Source organism: Podarcis raffonei, chromosome 4, assembly GCF_027172205.1.
Source record: "Podarcis raffonei isolate rPodRaf1 chromosome 4, rPodRaf1.pri, whole genome shotgun sequence".
In the NCBI taxonomy this organism is placed as follows: domain Eukaryota; kingdom Metazoa; phylum Chordata; class Lepidosauria; order Squamata; family Lacertidae; genus Podarcis; species Podarcis raffonei.
The window spans coordinates 24,842,751-24,860,080 of NC_070605.1; the positions used below are offsets into that span (position 1 = coordinate 24,842,751).

General features: G+C 40.0%; 2 protein-coding genes across 9 annotated transcripts in view; one reads left to right on the top strand and one right to left on the bottom strand.

Moving 5' to 3' along the window:
- Positions 1-16,682, top strand: part of RNF17 (ring finger protein 17) — a 43,837-nt gene extending 27,155 nt beyond the window's left edge. For all 3 annotated transcript variants that reach the window (XM_053385811.1, XM_053385808.1, XM_053385810.1), the window contains 16 exons: positions 361-511; positions 838-956; positions 1,361-1,451; positions 3,019-3,128; positions 3,823-4,127; positions 5,634-5,797; positions 6,952-7,071; positions 8,261-8,341; positions 9,933-10,061; positions 10,607-10,663; positions 11,158-11,274; positions 11,631-11,775; positions 13,239-13,374; positions 13,559-13,745; positions 14,942-15,040; positions 16,514-16,682. In XM_053385811.1, the coding sequence (XP_053241786.1) occupies positions 361-511; positions 838-956; positions 1,361-1,451; positions 3,019-3,128; positions 3,823-4,127; positions 5,634-5,797; positions 6,952-7,071; positions 8,261-8,341; positions 9,933-10,061; positions 10,607-10,663; positions 11,158-11,274; positions 11,631-11,775; positions 13,239-13,374; positions 13,559-13,745; positions 14,942-15,034 (2,005 nt within the window). In that variant the 3' untranslated portion in view covers positions 15,035-15,040; positions 16,514-16,682. The remainder of the gene's footprint in view (positions 1-360; positions 512-837; positions 957-1,360; positions 1,452-3,018; positions 3,129-3,822; positions 4,128-5,633; positions 5,798-6,951; positions 7,072-8,260; positions 8,342-9,932; positions 10,062-10,606; positions 10,664-11,157; positions 11,275-11,630; positions 11,776-13,238; positions 13,375-13,558; positions 13,746-14,941; positions 15,041-16,513) is intronic.
- A 210-nt stretch (positions 16,683-16,892) lies between these two features.
- CENPJ (centromere protein J) overlaps positions 16,893-17,330 on the bottom strand; it is a 209,777-nt gene continuing 209,339 nt past the window's right edge. For all 6 annotated transcript variants that reach the window (XM_053385817.1, XM_053385816.1, XM_053385812.1 and 3 more), the window contains one exon: positions 16,893-17,202. In XM_053385817.1, coding sequence (XP_053241792.1) covers positions 17,010-17,202 — 193 coding nt within the window. In that variant the 3' untranslated portion in view covers positions 16,893-17,009. The remainder of the gene's footprint in view (positions 17,203-17,330) is intronic.

The window sequence follows — 17,330 nt, forward strand, 5'->3', positions numbered from 1 at the left end:
GAGTCCCTTCTTGTGCTACTGCTGCTGATTAAGGTCCATGGGGTGGAATGACATCCCATGTACAGTTTTATTGATGCTTTATCTATGATTTCATGTTTTATGTGTTCCCCTTTAGAAATATTGCTAATTATTTTGTGTTAATGTCATATTTGTTAAAGTCCTTGGAACTAAATGGTGAAGCGCGGGTTCTAAACACACAACTGTGCATTATTTTCAAGACTAGAAAATAATGTACAGTTGTAATCTTAACAGTTAAATAATTGACCCTACTGTATCTTTAAACTTTAGAAAAGTATGTTTCTTTCAGAACAATACTGGCAATGTAGATTTGATTGTCTATTTGGCTACTTATAATATTAGTTTACAGGAAAAGATGGCAGCCACTTACTTGGAATCAGAAAGAGAAACAGTTGAATGGAAAATTTATATGAATTGTGCTGCTTATGTACATGATCTGAATCAGTGGCAGAGAGGCCAAATCCGCAGGATTGTTTCAGAAAGTAAACTTGAGGTAAATAAAATCACTGCTTTATGTAGATAAGTATCACTGCATTCATTATGACTAGGAAGCACTCATTTAGTGATTTAATACGTGGAATTTAATGCATTCTTTATCCTAGATAAAAACTTAACTTATTAATCAGTTAAACAGGCTAAATGATGTATTACTTCTTTTGAAAATGAATGAGAGATTTTTGCAGTATCATCATGAGGTTTGTACTCTGTAGCCGGCTAAGAGAAGTTTCCTAACAAAGCCAGCCAGAGTTTTGTAGGTCCGTGATAAGTCTAATTTGGGCTATTGAAGAACTGTATTTTTCTTACACCTGTCTTTTGCAGGTGTTCCTCATTGACTTTGGCATAACTAAAACTATAGATACTGTCTCCCTAAGAGAACTTGAGCAGAATCTGAAGATGCACAAGCCTCTTGCAATAGAGTGCTCACTAACAGACATAAGGTAAAGTGTCTGTTTCATTCAGTTCTGGAACATGCTTTCTCCCATTCTGCAAGTGTTGCAGTGGTGTTGCAGCGGATTTGAACTTGGGCCTGAAGCAGGGTGCCCAAACCTGTATCTGCTATACTATGTGTTCACATACCATGTAGAAACACTAGGAGTGGCCATTTCCAGTGCTCCTTGGGCAGCATTTGTATTTGTCAACAAGACTTTCTCTATATTTTTAAAATAAGGAATGAGACTCACTGGGCAATTGAAAAATATAATGCTTAATCGAACTGATGCTGTTACAGATGTTCTGCCTGCCAGAATATCTGTGTCCTCTCCAGCAATTGTATGAACAATAGGGGAGAGGGTATCATTTGAGATGAAATGATTTTTATTCCTCCCTATGCATCTTGTTTTAGACCAGCTGGTGGGACTGAGCAGTGGACAGGAACTGCCTGCGATGTTCTTGCACGTTACTTAACTGGAGCTGTGGTAAACCTAATAATACAGGTTAGTAGTGGTATAGGCCTAACTTTAATAGAGAGCTTTGTAGTAGTAAATGTCTGATTTACCAGTGCAAGTTTTTTTGGGGGGAGAATTGTAACCTCTTTGTACAACTGAAACATGGAGTATGTAGTTGGCTAAGATACTGGAACGTGTCCCTCTATTACTTCCGTCCCCCAAGATTCTGTCTGGATGAAGACTTAGAATATGCCTTAGCTCACACAACCTTGAACACTTCTCTCTAGGGAGGAAGTGACAAAATGTATGTGTGGTTCTGCTTTGTTAGAACTAGAATTGGCCAGCATTTTTACTAGCTTCTCCCTGTAGTGAAAAGAGCACAATCTGGCTGCTGTGATAGAAACCAGTTGGTTAAGTAATGACGATGAATCAGGTAGTTGGCTAAGAACACCATTGAGTTTAGTGAAAACTTGCCAGCTTATGTTGAGGGAGCGGGCAGATCATTTTAAGGACACGTTGGCTTGACAGCAAGCCCTTCCTGGCATAAAATTTTTGGCATTTAATTTGTGATTTCAACCAGCCAGCCACTAAGCGTGTAAAGTTGAAACTGTGCAAGTAAAATCCACCTAAGTTATGAGCCTGCTCTACAAGCAAATACTTTGGTTGGCATCCATCTGTTTCAAGAGGCAATGGAGGAGTGTGCCTTTGGGGGTGAAGTAACACTGTTGGGAGGTTGCAGCTGATATTCTGCATCAGAGAACCCTTCATTTGGTGTTGGTCACTCCCTCCTGCAAGAAAGGTTATGGCTGTGTCTAAATATTCAAGATAGCTATCTGGTTTATCTGCAAACAGGGTGACATCTAGGCCAGTGCTCAATGTCTAGCAAAAAGTATCGTGCAGAGATGTCAACAACATTCTCTTCAGTTGTTCTGTATGATGTATGTTAATGTCCTAGCTGTAAAAACATCTGGGAATACAAATTATTGTCTTAAGTCTGGATGGCAGTACTTGGCTTTCTAATTGCCTATCCCATCAGTTAGAATATGAAGGGTTCCCAAATTCTGTCACTCGCTCAAGATAGTTTAAATCAGGCCTGGTGGTGAAGGGAACACATTTTAAATAAACAGAAGATGCCTCAGTTCTAAACATTTCTCACTAATCTTCACCCAAATGGTCTTTTAAGGTCTAAAATTTGATCTTGTTTTGTGCTTTTATCTTACATTTTTATGCTGTGAACTACCCTGCAATTTACAGATGAAGGGCAGTATACTAATTTAATAATAATAGTCTGCCCAATTCCTTTCCCATTTATTCCTCAATCTGGTAATCCAGTACTTCTTCTGTACATTTTTTTTGAAAGTTAGCCATACTCTTCTCACAGAAGCTTGTGCCTGTTTACAATTTCATTTACTAATATATAGAAGTTGTGAACTCAGCATAAATATCTAGGATTTGTTGCATTTCCTGACATATGTCAGTAAACTAGCAGTTTGCTGTGTATTAATTTGATGGTTTGGCCAGTTGCTGCACACTGAAGAACCTTGTTTCACTTTATAGTAGTAATACAAAACCAACAATAGCTGCCTTTTCTTACAAGAAGTATGTTTTATCCCAGGAAAGTAACACGTCACCTTTACCTGTGAAAGTTTTTAGCAAAGATGGAGGGCTATATACTGACATTTCGGAATACATGATTAAAGAAGGTTTGGCATTTAGAAAAAGAAGGTATGCATTTTTCAGAATATTTATGCTCTCTTGGGTGCTGGATGTCTCCAAGTGAGTTTTGCACTCCCGGTCGCTTGAAGGCAGGAAATAGTGTGACTTCAAAGGAAGTATTTAGCACTTACTTCCTATTGAAGCCTAAGTTCATTTCCTTCCTTTGTTCAGAGAAAACCACTTGGGCAACACTATCGCCTGTGGCTTTAGACAATATAAGAACATTGTAATAACTGAGATGCTTTATATAAAAAAGCTTTGAACATTTGAATTGAACTATATAAAGTGAAGTATTATTATTTGTTACTTGAATCAAGTTTAATGTTACTAATTCCTAACAAAGCCAACAGCTGCTAGCACCTCAGACAACCAGACTCAGTTTAGTTTATCAATAGTATTGAGGACTAATTAGCACTAGAACTCTTTAAGAGGGTACTTTTCACTAAGTGTCATCTAGCTCTTTGGAAAAGCCAGATGGAGATAATTTCTTCATGATGTTGGGTGAAAGATAGGCAGGTGGTCTTACCCACCTGTCAAAGTTGCCCCATGAGTAGATAAGTTCAGGGTCAGGTCCTCTTAGTAACTTTCCTAAGTTGCAGAATTCGAGAAAAGAATTGGCCTGAAAAAGTGTTTGGGCTAGAAATAAAATTAAAGCTTGAATGTGATTTGATTCCTTTACTTGCTGACATATTTTCTGTTGAAGCTCCCTTAGAGCACCTAGTACAGCATCCCTTGAGAAGCTACCTGACACGCCCTTCCAGCAAGAGAATGTAGACGTAAGCCAATTGCTTGCAGACACAGAATGTACACCAACCTCTTCCAAACCAGAGGAAGACGTTGATCCTTCGATCACAGATCACAAAGAGGAAGAATTGAAGGTCTCTTTGACTTGCCCTGTAACGGTTGAAGCCTACAAACCACCAGCTGTCCCTACCTCGCTCGTCTTCAGTGCTGTAGTCAGCTGCGTTTCAGACACGGGAACTATTTATGTGATTCCAAAGTCACAAGGTAAAAGGGGAAATGTTGTATACAGCAGTGATGATATGCAATTGCTGCATTAGTACACGATTTTCTTAACACTTGATTGTTACTGATTTGTATCAATAAAATACAACACAAACCTTGCAAAACAACATAAACTGAGCTGTGTGCCACAGCTCAACAGTATAGCAGGAAAAGCAGCCAGAGTTGGATGCAGAGAAAGGAAACAAACTTTGAGACCAGAAACCAGAGTCCCTCCAAAAGGAGACATTATTTGATGGTCGCCAAACATTTTATCTCAGTACTTGCATATATAATAAATTGGAACCGTGTTGCTGAGAACTTGTCTGTGTATATTTCTCCCCCAGCTTTTCTACATTGTTAATTTTTCAGCCAGAGCCAGTTGCCTGACCCTAGCACACAAACTATTAATTGAGCAGCCACTCAGATCCTCGAGTAAGCCATGATTTCAAGTCTGGCAGCCACTAGGAATTTGAGTATCAAATCTTTTATATGACACTACTCATTCTAAAGAGAGGGCAGCGGAATAGGATCAAGTACTACAAACTGCTGGAAAATGGAGTACTACAAAATGCTGGAAAAAGGAAGTCTGCACTATTGCCTAGGCCAGTTTTCCCCAACCCTGGGTCTCCAGCTGTTTTTGGACTACAATTCCCATCATCCCTGACCTACTGGTCCTGCTAGCTAGGAATGATTTTTCCCAAGTATGGGAAACTGGCCTACGCCTTCCATAAATGAAAGAGGGTGCCTTTAACTGCACCTGCTCCAGCAATAGTTGTGACAAATTTGAATTTATATAATTGAATGTCACAAGAGTCCATTGCCAGCCATTTGTTAGCTGTAAACTGGCTTCTCTAACTTCTGTTACGATCCCTATCATAGTACTTTGCACAAACGTTCAGTTAACAGACAGTCCTATTTTGTACATCATCATAATTATTATTATTATTATTATTATTATTATTATTATTATTATTATAATATCCCACCCATCTGGCCGGGCCTCCCCAGCCACTCTGGGCAGCTTCCAACAGGATATTAAAAACACAATAAAAGATCAAAATTTAAAAACTTCCTTATACATGCAGTATGCAAATGAGTACCTGCTTTTTTAATAATAAAAAAACCCACAATGCCAGGATTATCATGAAGTAATTTATATTTAGAGGTAGCATTTTTACAGTAGCAGAAGCAGGTCTATTCCATGGAGAGTAGAAACAAAGAGGTCTCCCAAAAAAATCCTCCCCTGGGAGAAGGATTGCCTCTTTCTTGACTTTCTACTTTCTCTGAACTAGAGCAGCGTCTCCTAAAGTGTAAATAATGCTGGCACTCATACCTCAAGGAAATTTAGCATTTTATTCAAATACATTTTATGTTCCAACTCTTAAATTATTCTGTTAAGCCATTATATTGATATTCCACTATATGAATATATGGAATATATGGAACTTGGTTGAAAATGATCCTATAAATGGCTTTTAACAAAGCTCCCTTCTCGGCATTTTTCTCCAGAGCAGCAGCTAAATACGCTGATGAGCGATATACAGAAGAACTTCAAATGTCTAGGTCTTTTGGAACCCTACAGTTGGAAAAAGGGAGAAGCTTGTGTTGTAAGAGCAGCAGATACATTGTGGTATCGAGGGGAAGTTTTGGAAGTTGGCTGTGGCATTACCAAGGTAAGACTGGTGTGACAAGAATTGCATTCCCTTGATGGGGAAGAACAAAAGCTCAGCAGCCGAGCACCTGCTTGGCATGCAGAAAGACCCTAGCTCATTCCTAGCATCTCCAGGTAGCTCTGGGAATCTCTCCTGCCTGGAGCCTGGCAATCTGGTGTCAGTTGGTGTTGACAATACTAAGCTAGATGGATCAGTGGTCTGGTTTGGGATAAGGCATATTCATGTGTTCCTATCATGGCCTCTTAGTATGAGTTTTGATTAGAAGTAAGGGATGTTTGCTACCACCTCGCCACATTACATATCAGGCAAGTGTAGGGGTAGTCATTATTATTTTCCTTAAGCCCAGGAGTAAAGAACGTGGTAGAACGTTCTGACTGTAAAGCTCTGAGCGTTGTTTAATGAGTGATTTAGAAATTCTATAGATGAAACAAAGGAAGGTAACAATGGGAGATGCAGGAGAGAACATTTGAGTACAGGCAAGCCCCCATTTACACAGGGGTTATGTTCAAAGCAGCACATGTTTAAGTGAAATTGTGTATATTTGAAACACCATTGAACCTGCCCCTTTTTGTGATGTTTTTTGGGTCACTTCCAAGATGGGCACGGTTGTACATACATTGGATGCACGTTAATATTGGGGGAGGTTTTGCCTGTAATTCTTGCATGTGTCCTGATAAATTTGTGTGTTAATAAATAGCTTCGCTAAACTACCACAATTCATGATTTTGTAATCGAGGTACTTATTTCCTTTAAAGCAGAGGTTCCCAAACTGCGTGAGCTGCAGCATGTTTGTGAAAAATTCAAATTGTAATACAGTAAAATATAATATAATAAAAAAGCAAGAAAAATGCAGTTGACTCATCCAGCATAGTGCATTGCAATCGCTACAACAGGCAGAAAAATAATTAAGCAGCCCAGTAGTTTTCAAGTAGTCCATGGTGCTGGGGTGGGTAGGTAGACATGACTACCTTAAAGAGACTCAATAGCTACTCTTCCCCAACAGTTAGGTCATTCCTGCTTCCCAAATCTACCTCTAGGGTAAAAAAGTGAAGGATGGGTCTGTTGTGCCTGGTTGGCATGCATTTAAAAACAGAATAGAATCACATCATGAAAGCTTGGGAATTAATCTATTGATTTTGTTGCTTTTTGTGTAGGTGCAGTACTTGGACTATGGCTATATTGAGAAGATTCCCCAATGTCATCTCTATCCAACTGTTTTGTATGCAGACATACCACCATTTTCCATACCATGTCAGCTCTATAAAACTATACCAGTGAGTGGAGGCTGCATTTTGAAATGTACTAAGCACGTGGTCTTGTGAACAGGGAGCAAAGAAACAATTACATATGCTACGCTTGTGCCTTCTGGATTTTCTGCAAATGGAAAAACTGCTCAAGAGAAAACTCTTAAAAGATTGAGCTAAAAGGGTGGCAGACTATTCCACAAAGCAATATATTAAAGTCGACGTATCACTTTCCTGGCTTAGTCTAAGCCATGGCATCATGCTGTAGCATGGATGTAATAGTCACTGGACAGTGTCCCAGGCCGTAGCAACATAAAGGGAAGTTTAGGGAAGTTTTTAATTTTTAATGCTGTATTGTGTTTTTAATATTCAGAGTGCGAAACCCAGCCAGATGGGCGGGGTATAAATAATAAATTATTACTATCATCATCATTACTACTGCTACTACTACTACTGCTACTACTACTACTACTACTACTACTAAAGTTGGGCTTCATGTAATGACTGAAGTGCCATTCACTAGCCTGAGGATACCGTATTTTTTGCTCTATAAGACTTACTTTTTCCCTCCTAAAAAGTAAGGGGAAATATGTGTGCGTCTTATGGAGCGAATGCGGGCTGTGCAGCTATCCCAGAAGCCAGAACAGCAAGAGGGATTGCTGCTTTCACTGTGTAGCCATCCCTCTTGCTTTTCTGGCTTCTGAGATTCAGAATTTTTCCCCCCTTGTTTTCCTCCTCCAAAAACTAGGTGCGTCTTGTGGTCTGGTGCGTCTTATGGAGCGAAAAATACAGTACACTAGCCTAAGGAGAATAGATAAACAGGAGCAACTATGAACATAACTGAACTTTGAGGAAGGCAGGAAACCAAGAAGAGCATAGTGGGAGCCCAACCCATTTCCATAGTGTTTGTTCCTGCCTTAGTCAGAAGGTGGAGCAATAACCCAACATACCATTCCTGTTAGCAGAAAGGAAATTGAAGTCTTGTCTGCCATATACAGTACTTCCTATATAAACCTCAGGGCTTAGATCATACAGAACATGGCAGATGCTTTGCACAAGACATTTTGGCATGTGAAGCAGAAACTGATGTTCAGTTAAAACAAACTTCATTTTTTCCCTTATATTGCTGAAACCATTCCAATCTCCAAGATAGGGCAAGTCCTGAGTGCTCTTACATAATTACTGATGTACTGATGATTTTTCTACATTGGTTATCCAGGTTGGAACTGTTTGGCAGCAGGATGCAGTTGAACTCCTTCAAGAACTACTTACGAAAAGGCTCGTTGAAATAAATATTATGGTGAGCATAAAAACAAATTGTGTAAGTCCTGGATCTCTTGCAGTCAGCCCCCTACCCCCAACAACAAAAATTGTTTCTGCCAGTGGATTTTGTCAGATCATTCCCTTAGACTTCCAAGAGCAAGCTGCACATATTTTGGATTTATTTCACTTTCAAAACCAGTTATGATGTGACAAGTGCATTCCTGTATGTTCTCCCCTGTTCTGTTCATTTCTGAAATAAGGGATGGGGAGGACTTTACCATAATATGAAATGGGGCGTGTAGGGGAGGAGAAGTCAACCTTCACACTTCATGATTCAGGTATTCTTAATTTACTTCTGGTAATAGAACAGAGTCTTTGGAAGTAAAGTAAGATCCTGTGGTAACAGATGGTGAAGGGAGAGGGTTCCGTTCCCTTTTCTCTGTTCCTTTTTACAGTAAACCCGCATCTTACTTTACTTACACATGGAGAGTGGAGGAAACCGATTCCCTGTTTATTTATTACCCCTCCCCCACACCTGCACAAAGCTGTGATCCACAGACTTACCTGGATTTTTGAAGGGGGTTTGAGGGCTCTGGCAGTGTCCCAGCTCCTGTCAACCTAGCAATTCAAAAGCACACCAGTGCAAGTAGATAAATTGGTACCACTGCGGCGGGAAGGTAAAGGGCGTTTCCGTGCGCTCTGGCTTCCATCACAGTGTTCCGTTGCACCAGAAGCGGTTTAGTCACGCTGGCCACATGACCTGGAAAGCTGTCTGTGGACAAACACTGGCTCCCTTGGCCTGAAAGCGAGATGAGTGCTGCACCCCATATTCACCTTTGACTGGACTTAACCGTCCAGGGGTCCTTTAGCTTTACCTTTTAGCTCAGTATTGTCTTCACTGACTGCCAGCAGCTCTCCAGGGTTCCAGGCAGGAGTCTCTCTCAGTCTTACCTGGAGACGCCGGGGATTGAACCTGAGACCTCCTAGATGTAAGGCAGAGCCTCTACCTCTGAGCTACAGCACTCTCCAGCCTCCCTTCCTGCCTCCCAAAGCTGAACAAGCACTTAGTAGGCTTTGGGCAGGAGGTGCAGGGGACTCTAGGGCCCTGCTGGAGCTCTTGCACTGCCTTCCCAAACTGGACAAGAAGCATTGGGGGGGGGCATTCAAAGGCTCCTGGCTTACCTTGGAACTGAACCCTTGCATAAGATGCAAGCTTACTATATTGAAATGTGAATATTAATATGCTTTGAATCAAACTGCTGGGTTACTAATTACGAAATTAGGGGATGGTGTAAGACACAGAGCTACAGAACAAGCCATGTTATTATCAAGAGTGATATCAGACAAATAACAGAACCATAAAATGTTAGAAACAAATATGAAAAACATTAGGAGGAAATACTCAGAAATAAGATATATGCCATTTAGTTAGCAACGGAATTGTACTGTGCCAGTTTTCTATGCTTCCACTTGAATCAAGAACCACAAACCTGTGATGGTTGTTCTTGGTGTATCTGTTCTTCAGGATTCTGTGAGTAGCTTTGTTCTGTTCAGCCATAGGCCCACTTTTTGAGGTTAAAACAGTAGCAGAAATGATAATGCAGTAATCTTTTGCCTGGCTTTAACAGGAACACTCAGACAACCCATGGGATAAAGTATCTGTTAAACTCTGTTTCTCTGGAATGTCGCTCTCATCTTTCATGGCGTACCATAAACATTGCATTAGTGAAGATGATGACGGTCGCATGCCAAAACTGGTAATCTTTCCTTTCAGCTCTAAGATTTATATAAAGCTTAACTTGGGTATATTATTTAGTGTGGCTATTTTTCCTGCATTACAGTTCTTCCACGTCATATCCAGTGTTTTCAGTTGGTAGTTAATACTGTTGCAATGGCTGGCAAATCCAACAATGTAATTCCTTATTAAATCCAAAAGCAATTTGCTACCAAATGCAAGATGTATGTAAAAAGGTAACAAGCTCAAAATTAAGGGATAGTACCTCCAGTGGGGGACATGTGCTCCTGGGGGTAGTTTGACCACATTTGGTTCCCACCCTGCAGTTATAATAAGGTGTTAATGGTTTCATTTAAGGGCTTGCATTGTAGCTGCACAAGTGCGTTATGCACCAGATTAGCCCTGATTTTTTGGCATGAATTTTATTTTTTTTCCAGAGTGCTAGATTGCAATCCAAGGGATTGAAAATGTTTTGAGACAAACCACTGCTGCAGGCATTAGCTTGCAAGTCAGTTAATATACTTTTAGAAATTAAAAATTAAATTTTTCCCTTCTCATGTGTTCTAGGATATAACCTATTGCAGTGAAGATCATTTGGAGCAAAACTGTGAAATCAGTCATGAGGTAAATGTTAAAATATGTCAATGGATTTCTTGGTTTTCAAGCTTGATAATGTGTTTGGTATCTACCAACTTTTGTGACTCCAACCCAGCCACTAACACCCATTATAGTTTGTTTTGAGTGGATCAAGTCTGTAAGGTTTTTGCGGTGGGGGAGACATTGGATCAGTTCTGATGCCTTTCCTGAAAGCGGGTTTTGGGATAGGGTGTACATTAAGTGTGCAGTGGTTGGTGATTGGACATCTTTAATGAAATGCATCATACTGCATTTTCCCAGCATTTTAAAACGGCACAAACAAGCTCTATTCCTTGCTCCCCCAATAGCACACCAATCTGAATAGTGAGTCTTACACAGAATAGTCTCCATGACATCACTGGCACCAACTTTATTCATGTGCGCCCAGGTTTCATTCCTTGTCATTCTCTGTGCACAGCTCATATTGCTGCTGCTTGCATCTCTAGGCACATAAATATTTCCTGCTTCCTCCTTTTTTCTAGGAGTTACTGATGTCTGAAGTAGATACTCCCCTACTGCCACCCTATACCTCGCCATCGCTGCCTGTTCTTGGAGAACTTTTTCCAATTAAAGTAACACATGTTGTGTCACCTAATGAGGTATCGTGGTGAAGTAAATATTTTTGCTGTTATCAGGTCTGTGTAATTGCATCCTTTCACAGCAGCTCATCCTGTGTTTTAGAACTTGAACTTGTGAGAATTAGGATCCTTCATAAATAGTTACATCCATTGTTTGAAATGTATAACGATAGCTTTCGAAGCATGAGGTAAGACTGCCTAAGAAGTTGTCTATGGTTTATGGGCACATCCTTGGGCAATTGCTAGTATTTCTAGTATTGATTCCATTCAAATAGTCAAAACTGGGAGACTGGTCCATCCTGTATGTTGGACGATGCTCTCACTTCAAGATCTTTGATATATATTTTTGATATATGACACCAATTACTGTGCCCTAGGTGTACATTACCATTGATCAGCGAGACAGTCCCAACCATGAAGATGATACAGAAGTCAGTGGGGACGTTGAAACTCTAGACCAAGCCTTGAGACGGTGTAATCAGAACTTGGAGTCCATCCCTTTCCTAACTGATTTTCGGAAAGGTATACAGTCATACCTCAGTTTACAGACGCTTCAGGTTGCGTTTTTTCATGTTACAGACCACCGAAACCCGGAAGTACCGGAACGAGTTACTTCCCGGTTTTGGCGGTCACGCATGCGCAGAAGTGCCAAATCACAACCCGCGCATGCGCAGACGCGAAACTGGGGGTTGCAGACGTGCATCCCGCACGGATCACGTTCACAACCCAAGCCTCCACTGTATTATTTCTTGGTAATTTGCATTTATACATTCTGTAATTGAAGGTGAAAAGTTACTGAACTACTTTAGAACAAAACTTCTCTACAGTCTGCTTGCATTCAGAATCAAATAAGAGAAAACAGACTTATTTATTAAATTTGTACACCGCCCTGTACCCATAGATCTCAGGGCGGTTCACAGCGTATAAACTCCTGAAAGCTGTTCAATTATGCTTGTTGCTATAAAAAAACTATGCAATGAATTCTGAGTTTCTGAACTTCAGATAGTGTAGTGATGCTAGTGCAGTGGTACCTCGGGTTACATACACTTCAGGTTACATACGCTTCAGGTTACAGACTCTGCTAACCCAGAAATAGTACCTCAGGTTAAGAACTTTGCTTCAGGATGATGCTTCAGGAGGCCCCATTAGCTAAAGTGGTGCTTCAGGTTAAGAATGGACCTCCGGAACGAATTACGTACTTAACCCAAGGTACCACTGTACCATGAGGTTGCAATAATTTAGCTGAAGCATCACTAATCATGAAAGTATCTCATGATAAATACTAGGCTCCATTAAACTATAGAAAGCATTTATTAAAATATAGTAGGGTGTTTTGATGTGTGTTATTCTGTTCTCCTTCGGGTGTTGGAAGTCTCTCAAGTGGGTTTAGCTGTCACTCCACTTCTTGCAGAACATCAAAAAAAGCAGATCGTGATAACTGGGAAAGGGGGTGACAGCCGTGGAGTGTTTCTGACATACAGTAGCCATCTGCAAAACTTTATCTACAGTTTATCACATCTCATAATAGTAGAGCTAGGGAGCCATCCAATGAAGCTGAATGTTGGAAGATCAGTAGGACACAGAACGCAAGCCTAAATCAATTCCTTTGGATAATTTTATTTAATGCCTTCCCAGTTTTGCTTATCTAAAGGTGATCCACGATGCAATATAAATGGTTATAGGAGGGGGGTACCCTTTTTTCAGCTGGAGGACTTCACTCACCCATGATCAACCCTTTGCATATCAAAATGGGCATGGTCAAAAACCCTTTTTAAAAAAAGAATTGGTACACGTTTGGGGGCATAGAACCTTTTGGTATCACAATAGAGAACTTATGAGAGCAGTCAGTTTAGAAAACCTCTGCAAATTAACATGATTTTAAAATAGCAATGGGGGTGCATAAAACTTGGGAACCAGATGCAGGTTAACCACCCATGTTGCAGCATTGGGTGCTGAAATTGAAACAGCTTTTCTCCCTTTGTTAGACATGCCTTGCCTTGCAAAGTACAGTGATGGCTTCTGGTATCGGGCAAAGCTCATCTCAATTCATGAATGCAATCCTCTTTTGATTATGGTGGAATTTGTTGACTATGGATCCAGTGAAACAGTGCCCACAAGCAGGTAAATCTATACATTGCTCATGTATTAGTGCAAATTGCTATTCAAGACAGGTGAAACTATGATCATTGGTCTGTACTGAATATACATATTAACATCCTTTTACCACCACTTTGCAGCAGCTAACAAATTGCTTGCGGCCTGTCATCTTGAATAGTGTTATTCACTGACTTTAATTTTGCCTCAGGTTACGTCAGCTTCCTCCTGAGTTCATGCAGTATCCTGCTCAAGCGTTCAAAGTTCTGCTGGCTGGATTTAAACCAGCTTTGTGTGAGTCACACACAAAAATTCCGTATTGTTCCGAATGGAGCATGGAAGCATTGTGGACCATGATAGACTGCTTCCAAGGGAAAAATCTCTATGCTTCTTCACTGGTAAAGTCTTCCCTTATTTTATCCCAGCCAACTCTTCCCATCCACAGACTTAACTGTAAATTCCCTTTCCCACTTTCAGTATTCAGGTGGAATTTTAAAAGGTTACTGTTCACCCGGACATCTAATGGCTGAAATGTATTGTTCCTGGCAACCTTGAAATTACTTAGCGATCAGGATATTTGATCTTTTAAAATGTTTTTAAAAGAAAACAGTATTATTTTGCTGTTTAATTGTTTATTACCCTGGGATCCTTTGGGTGGGATAGGACTGCAATAAATAAATACAAGTAACTTGCAACTTACACATATTTAACTTGTACACATTCAGCTTTACGTTCTTGATTTAAAAAAAATTAAAAGGGGGAGGGTGTCTGGGGGGAAAAGAACAGCACTCCCACCTGCCATTGAACCCATTGTGTTTCGAACTATACAAAAGATTTTGGCTTTACACACTATCCCTGGAATGCAACCCCCATGTAAGTTGTACACAAATTAAGTTCCAAGGCCAATTTGAACCAGCACTTCAATTCTTGCTATCTCATTCATATGATTTCCTCTGAATGATTTTTAGAGGACTTGGGGGGGGCAAGCTTTAGCCCAGTCCTTTTTTTTCCATTCATAAGGCTTATTATTCTGCAACTTGCTGCCCACACCACTGGATGTATCTCAGCTGTGCTTTCCTGTCCCCTCCTCAATCATTCCTCCCCCCATCCTCCACTACCTTTTCCCATTCTGGACAGGTAAAAACTGCAGGCACTGCACTAAGCATAAAAGTTGACAACTTTATCCAGCCAGCCAGTTATGTTTCACATTGGACATAACTGGGGGGGGGGGGAGTTATACCAATTTCTACTGGTTACTTTTTAAATTAAATACCATAGTCTGTGCAAGAGTGATAAATGTTGCCTGTAAAACATCATTTCCATATTTGGGGCTTTTTGTGAGGCGGGGGGTGTCAGTATTCTCTCAGAACACTCCTTAGTGAAAGCCTACAATTTTGTCTTGGATTAGTTTCATCAAACTCACTCCAGCTGTGTGCCACCCCTCTATAATTGAGTTTTGCTTAGGAAGCAGACAAGATTTGGATAGCCAAGAACAGAAGTTTAGAACTCTCCTCATTGTATAGTTTTGGAAACTCTAATACGTACTGATTCTCAAATGTTGCCTGTTGATGTTGGCCGTATATCTTACTTGCAGACACACTCACCAGAGCATACTGTGTTTGTATATGAAGATGGGCACCTAGTTCACATGAAACTAGTAGAAATGGGATTTGCTGAATTAATTTAGTGGCTGGTAAGCACACTCAATTTTATCTATAAAAAGCTTTTTTGTACTACTCTTCAACTTTAAAGGGTCACAAGGGAGCTTGCAGATCAGGAGAGACACAAAGACTGCCCTTGTCCTCAAGGTTATAGTCTAAGAGATGCGAGGAAAAAGTAATGAGGGAAGGGAAAGGCTGGCACTTTTAGTAACGTTACAGTTCTTACAATAACTGGCCGGGATGGAAATAATCCATGTAGCTTGGTGGAATGGCCTCCTATTAGTTGTCAAATGCGAAGAACCAGAGATTTATAAAACTACTTCTAGAGAAATATCTGAATTCCTACCCTTCACCAGAAGGTCTTGGGGTAGGCATGTAAAGGCACCACGGAGTTAAAACATTGAAAACTCTGCCACTCACAATCCCCAAACAGGAATTGCATAGACGTATTTGTATTTTATCAGTTTTAAGATTGTTCATTTTGTAGTCTCAATAAGAAAATAAAGGCTTTAAAAAATGAAAAAGATTGTATCGAGAGGGCATTTTTTAAATATAGCAATAGTCCTACTGCTTCAGGACCTTCTCGTCCAGCACTCAGTTCTCACTGTGGGCAGCCAGATTCTGAATGTAAGTGTGCTCTCTCCCCACCTGCAAATACCAGCAACTGGCATTTAGGGAAATAAGTTCTGAAATAATTTGGGAAATTGTTGCCGATGCTGTTTAGAAGCAGTAGGCAAACTGTAATGAAAAACGGACTTCAACAGATGTCCAGATTTTAAAATTATATACCTGCATTAGTAACTCAACCAATAGAATTTTTGCACGCCAATTTGTCATAGATCAGAGAGTAAGTATAACTAGCATTTTAAACATTTTTGGAGCAAAAGACACATTTTGAGAGTGCTCAAGGTGCCAGCCACACAGTGGCTACTATGGGGTGTATGGCTTAACAAAATGAGTTTGGCCATGGTGAAGTTTTTCCTATAATTGTATTTCTGTACAAGGGTTAATGTGTTAAATTTCTGCTTAGAAAATAAAAGGAGGAAAAGTACATTAAAGGGGCTGAGAAAACAAGCTCTTTAGGACTTCAAGCAATTCATCAGTCACAGCTCTGACTTAACTTACCGGTGAAAAACAGAGACAAGCGGCAAGACTTGCTCATTTCATAGAAATTGTTTAGACAGGTGCTTGCAGATTTTGCTTCATATTTTGCTTAAGAGGGGTAGATACTCTTCTTAAAATAAAAGCTTGGAGTCTGGGCCCCTGCTAGGAATAGGAGGGAAGAGATTTGAAAGTCTAAAAATGCAGCCAGGGAAAGGTTACCTCAAAATAAATGTGACCCTCAGCCTCATCTCCAGTCAGAATTAATGCAACAAAGCATGCAGCAAGTGGTGATACTAGTTGCCCACCTTGGCTTTTTGCTATGGGAGAGCATGTAACATTTTAATACTACAACATCAAGGCAAGGGTTGTAGGCTTTGAAAAAAATTTTGTTTGTTTTTCAGATGCAGATCATTAGATGAAAACAATGCCAGAATAAAGAGATTTCATTTGGATTTGTTACTGTTTGTTCCCTGATAAGTGCAGTTAACTTTTTTGTTGCAAGTTGTTGAAGTACTTGCTTTGTGCAAGTACTAAAGGATGTTCATTAAAAATTGTTCTTGAAGCAGAAAACATATTGCTTGTGTTGGTTTATTAGGTTAAATAAATGTAAGATGTGGGCTTACTGTAAAAAGGAACAAAGTGTGTATGATTGCTTCAAAATGGTTGTAACCTGCTTTGGCAACAAGTTGTTGTCCGAAAACAAGAAACAGAAAGTTTTAAGTGTCATTTTTGAAATGTATTGCTATTTACATATTAGGACTTGTGTGAGTAGGAGTAGCCTTAATCTTTAAAAACAAGTTTATTGACAAAACATTTTTACTATGTACAACCTTTACAAACATTTTCTGAGAAGAGAAAACATGGATAAATATTAAGACCTGAACAAAATATGAACTTTTAGAGGATGGTGTCCACAATAATCTCACCATCCTTATCTTTAACTCTAACTCGACCCGAAGCATACTGCGTTTCTTGGCGTCCATCAGCATACATTGTCTTAACGGTACCGTCTGGATACTCCCGTCTCTTGAAATGGGCTGTATGCACTTCCTGCTGGCCATTACTGAACTCGATAACCTTACTTCCATCCCTTAAAATAGAAAGGCAACCTTTAAAACCAATGTTACGTTATAGCTAAATTCTGCTGGAGGTACAATTAAGAATGCAGCTAATTGTTCTGTTGGTCTAACTGCCATACCTACTACAGCTTCCTACTTA